This window comes from Melanaphis sacchari, unplaced genomic scaffold, assembly GCF_002803265.2.
Source record: "Melanaphis sacchari strain LSU unplaced genomic scaffold, SCAv2.0 Contig937_pilon_pilon, whole genome shotgun sequence".
Lineage (NCBI taxonomy): Eukaryota > Metazoa > Arthropoda > Insecta > Hemiptera > Aphididae > Melanaphis > Melanaphis sacchari.
In genome coordinates, this window is record NW_020271663.1 from 1 (window position 1) to 5,654 (window position 5,654).

Genomic DNA, 5,654 nt, shown 5'->3' on the forward strand with positions numbered 1-5,654 from the left:
ATTAGTTATTATCACCGTCGTCGGACGTGTGATGGTTTATGTTACAATGGTGTGGATTTGATATTAAAATATTATTATTATTATTATTATTATTAGTTATCTAATTCGTTCTTTGATTTTTTTTTTTTATACTTATGATAATATTTGTGTGATGATAACCAATGACCGCAGATATTATACGATTAATTATGACACGAAATCGAGATTTGATTATTTATAAATTCATAAATTAATTACCTATCTATTAACTGCAGCATTAACAATCTGGTTTGTAAACATTAAGCTTTATTATAAAAGCATACTATACTTTCGATTTGTATGATGTCAAAAGAAATGTAACACAATAAAAGTCTATTATTACCAAGGAGTCGTATACCTAATCTAAAAGTACTTAACTTAATTTTGGATGAAAGAAATGTAATTGAATTATTATCATTATTTATTTTATTTTTTTTTATTTATCTAAAACAGACAATAATATTAAACATCATTAGAATAACTCGTGTTAAATATTATAAACAGTCTCTTAAAGTTTTTTATTTATCAATTTATAATATAAATTAATCTTATTCATGTCAACGAAGCTTAAAATCCGTTTGAGAAGTGTAAATTTGTATTAAACGAATAATAAGACTCTAGATTAAAGTTATATTAATTACTTTATTTATAACTATAGATACCTCGTGGAAAAAATATAATCCACAATAATATATTATATGACTGACATATTTTGATAAATGTAATTATTTTGTGAGTTTTTAAAAATGATAAATTGTTAAATTATAAATTAAAATATATTTCTTAGCAGCATAATACCGCAAAAGAAAATAATATGGTTTATAAAAATTAAGTATAAATTCCTTAATTTATGATTATTTTATTAACTCCAAGTTTATAATTTTGTAACCTCAATTATTGTTTAAATTTTAAAAAAAAATCAAATTATTTAAATTTTACAAGGTGCCATTGTGTTTTTAAGAACACTTAATTTTTACCAAACTGAATGGTGTCGGTATCCCAATAATAAATTTGTTTTCAATTTTATTCGTTTTTATTTTCAATTGCTTTTATAATTTTTCATATTCATATAATAGGCGTGCAAACGGATGTGACCGATTTGGCTATAAATTACAAAATCTGATAACATTTTCGTTTTCTGAGTTGGTAATCTAGTACTGGCATGCAAGTAAATTCCAAAAATGATATTATTGTATTACGACTGTTCAGATTTTACTCAACACTGCAGAGGGGACTGTTGCTGCGACGTTCTTTAAAAAGTAAAATGTTGTCTTTTGGATGGAAAATAACTTTATATTATATATTTATTTTATCTTATTTTATTAACATCTTTGTGTTTATTATGAAAATGAATATTTAAAAATCGTATAAATTCCAAATAAAAATAATATAATAAATTTATGCGCGATACGTAAACAACCAATCATTGTTAATACAATACATTTTCAACATTTTCTAATTATTAGGGTAACGACGACATTCCTTGGCGAATAAAATCACATTTCATATTGACGCTTTTACAGTTACATACCTAATAATATAGCATATAAACTTAAAATTTAATTTAAGACTGGGGCAGCTGAATTTGTGATTTCCTTGATTTGTTTTATTTCATTTCAGTAACCATTTAAATAATATATCGATACCTTGGTTGTATTACATCAACGTTCATACAAGTGAAACTTAAAGCATGTCGTTTAATCTATAAATCATAAAATGGCATTATGCGTAACTCTGTGGGAGAGTAAAATAAGTACAATGTTATTAAAATATATAAAACGTTATTCATATAATACGTATTAATAAAAATAATAAATAATAAAAACAACGCCGGTCGGAAAAAATAATACTAAAACACATAAACTTTATAAAGTGGTTTCCATTTAAATTAACAAAAAAAAGATTTTTGTTTAAAAGACAGAAATATTACAAAAATATATTGTATATAATGTCGATAATTTTTATACTACTAGCACAACATTATTGTCTAATGTTTACATATATTATAAATAGGTATAGTATAAATTATTACAACTATAATAAATAGTAAAACGCATTTAACAGTAAATACCTTAAATAAAAATAAATTATTTCTCAGCACAAGATGAATACTTAAAATAATAATAATTTCACGTTAAATGTAGAAATAATATTATTATATACAGTCGCAAAAAGTGCAACATAGGTATTGCTTTTTGGTAACTATTCTAAGGCATTATATATATACCAATATAAACTATATTTTAATAGAAATAACAATTTTAAAAAGTGGCTTATAACTATATTCATACATTGTTTATTTAATAGAAAAAAATAAGTTCACTATATTATAATAATTATTGAATGGATTATCAAAATATAACTATAAATTAATAATACGTATTATTAATTCTACTTTAAAAAAATAAAATTAACTTATATAATATTACTTTCTTTTAATCTTTGGTAAATATCTATAAGCTAGACAAAATTACTTACTAGTTAAATAAATATTATAATACTTAAACTATTATTATTCATACTTATTAGGTTTGGTAATTATTAATTAATAATGAATAATATACTAAATTAATTACAAAGCAATAATTAAAATTAATGAATATTATATAATATAATACCTAAACATAAATTAAAATATATGTTTCCCCAAAATCGGTTTCTTTTCGTTGTCATAGAAAGCTGTTCAAACTGATTTTTAAAAATTATGAAGTTTAATATAAGATTTAAAATTATAATATATATTAAATAATGCATCCGAAATTACCGTATTGATTAGATAGGTATCAAGATTTCAAAACTAGCGCACGATTATAAATATTCTGAATATTACCTCTAACTGCTACTTCATCGTAATATTATGACGTCCATTAAGTAATTTAAAATTGGTGACCTCGTTTTTAATTTTGATGTTAGTATCGAGTTATAGATTACGATAAAGCAGTAAAAAATTAAATACTTGGTTAGTTGATAACCATTTTTTTTTTTTTTAATCCTTTAACCACGAATTTTCGTTTCAATTGAGAACTAATGAACCGCTGTATTATAGTCTGATTCAGTCGGGATACAATTTGTTTTACGATTTTTGTAAGGTCTGATCTACATACGTATTAAATAGACCGCAGTATTGAAACCAAATGTCTTAATATTTAGTAGGTATAGGTGCCTATACAATTTTCAAACAATGACATCAGAATGTCGTTTTTCTATTACATTGAAACAATATTGAAATAATTGTCTACAGATTTGAAGTGGATCATTTTAAAAATAATATATCTGAATATTATATATTATGCATTATATTCATATTTTACAAAACGATTCATCAATCATGTCCATACACCGTTTTATCTTTTAATCGATTAATGCGTATTGAAGTTTTGATTTATGGAATAACAAACTTTGTTTTTTAAGAGAAGATTTCTATTTTTTACGGTTGAATAATGGTTAAGCAAATGATTTTTCTGAATATTTAAGCGTATCGAAAATGAAATTAGAAGAAGCGATTTTTGATAGGATTTTTTTTATGTGCTCAAAATAATGTATGCTGCAGGCTAATGCATTTTTAATACGTTATAAATGTATAGTAAAGTTTATACTTATAGACATGGAACATAACATTGATTGATAAATACATTTTATAATTTATTTATGAAAATTGTCCCAGAGACATGTATAATAAGTAGGTACTTAACTAAATATTACACTATTATAGGTTATATTTCATTTTTTTGTTTTTTTTTTTTTTATAGCTTTCAGTACCTTTAGTATTATAAGCAATATACAATAAAGTATAATAACTATAGGAAACCACTAATTGTTTGAATTTAATTTATGTTACGTCAAAACATTATTGTAGATAAGTTGATACATTACTGATAAAGAGGGACTAGAGCGTATCTCAAAAGGACTGCATACTCTTCGACTGTCTCAAAGAAAACGTGAACATTGGAATTATTCGGATATAAAGAATACAACCGGGGAATGCACAGTCGGCAAACCCGAAGATATTTTGATAAAACGCCGCATTGTGTTATATTATGAACATACGACCGTCGCGGATTGAACAAAGCCTTTTCTCGGAGTCAATCAAAAAAAAAAAAAAAAAAAAAACGGGGAAAGTTTGCCGAAGATTTACAGTTTCATTGACGTGGACCGTGGTGGTGGTCGCGTTTCCTCCGGCTCAGTTCGTCGAGTGGTTGACTTCCAATGTGGTTGTGATCCTGTACCGCCGGGGCCGCGTTCAGATCGTCCACCTTGCTGGTCGGTCCGTAAGTCTTGACCTTTGAGTGACCCTGTATGATAAGGTACATTGGCCGGCCGGTGACCGACGATTGTCTGTAATGCGAGAACAGCGGATCGGACGCGACCACCGGTGGTGTGGTCCGAGCGGCCGCGGTCGTCGAAGTAGTGGGCGGTGACGGCGGCGTCGGCGTCATAGTGATGGGCGATGCCGCCGTCGTCGTCGACGTCATCATCCAAGCGGCCGCGGTGATCGCGGTACCGGTGGTCGTGACAGTGGTCCGGTCGATTTCGTTGTCCAACAGAGCCTTGACGACAGCTAAATGATGTGACGACGGCGAGACGGGTAACGCGGGCGCCCGAACCATAGTCGGCGGCGGTTGTTTGCTCTCGGCCACCGCGTTGCCTGGGACGTCCGGCGACGACGACGACTGTCGCTGAACATCGCTCGCCGTGGCCGGCCACTGTTGGTAAGGCGGCGGAGTGAGCATCGGCAGCGGAGTCCTGGTCACGGGCGCGGCCGGATGCATCGAGTAGTGGTAACCGGCCGCGGGTGTCGCTTGTAGCGTTTGCAAGTGGTGTTGGATTTGTTGTTGTTGTTGTTGTTGCTGCTGCTGCTGCTGCGGGTGGTGATGGTTGTGCTGGTGATAATGGTGAGGCTGAAGCAGACTGTTGTTGGGCGGCGGCCTCTTGATTGCCGCGTAAGTCGCGACTACCGGTTCCCTTTTCGAGAAATCTGTCAGGAAAAACCGTCGGTTGTAACCGCCGTGAACAGCCTGCGACGGCGGCGTGGTCGGCGTCGCAGTGGACGCGGACGAGTAGAAGTGCGCGCGGTTAGTGGCCGGCGGCGGCGGTTTCCAATAGTGCACTCGGTCCAGCACCGGCGGCAGGTAGTCGAACGTCGGGTCGTTTTTAAGCGGATCGCCGCGGCCCAACGGCGTCCACTCTTCGAAGTCCATCCGCGGCGAAATCACGTTCCGGACGTCCGTCATCGTCGTCCCGGCGGACGTTGAAGCTGCAACACAACAAACGCAATTCATTAGATATCAGATTCCAATAGCAAACACTCGTAATCGCTGTAACGGAATCGATTTGTTTCTGTGGTCGTAACGAGCGGCGAACCGCGCGCAACGACGCATCGTCGAGACTATAACATTATTTTAATATATTTTACACCCACACGCCAGGCGCTGAGGTCGACGAGTCCAACAGAGTTGTTTAAGTCGTATATTGTTATTTCCGTGTTATCGATGAGTTATAATATCGTTTATAAATACTGATCGCCAGTCGGTGACGAATAAACGTACACGGCCAAGTTGAAATTTAGTAAAATCCAGATTCGAACTTATTATTAGTTATTATCACCGTCGTCGGACGTGTGATGGTTTATGTTACAA

The 5,654-nt window shown here is 32.4% G+C and overlaps 1 protein-coding gene across 1 annotated transcript; it reads right to left on the reverse strand.

The window, feature by feature from the left end:
- Positions 1-2,632: 2,632 nt before the first annotated feature.
- LOC112602998 (tyrosine-protein phosphatase 99A-like) lies at positions 2,633-5,309 on the reverse strand. Its single transcript, XM_025351394.1, has one exon. It carries the CDS (start codon positions 5,295-5,297, stop codon positions 4,158-4,160), a length of 1,140 nt encoding a protein of 379 aa, XP_025207179.1. The 5' UTR covers positions 5,298-5,309; the 3' UTR covers positions 2,633-4,157.
- Between the last annotated feature and the right edge of the window lie 345 nt (positions 5,310-5,654).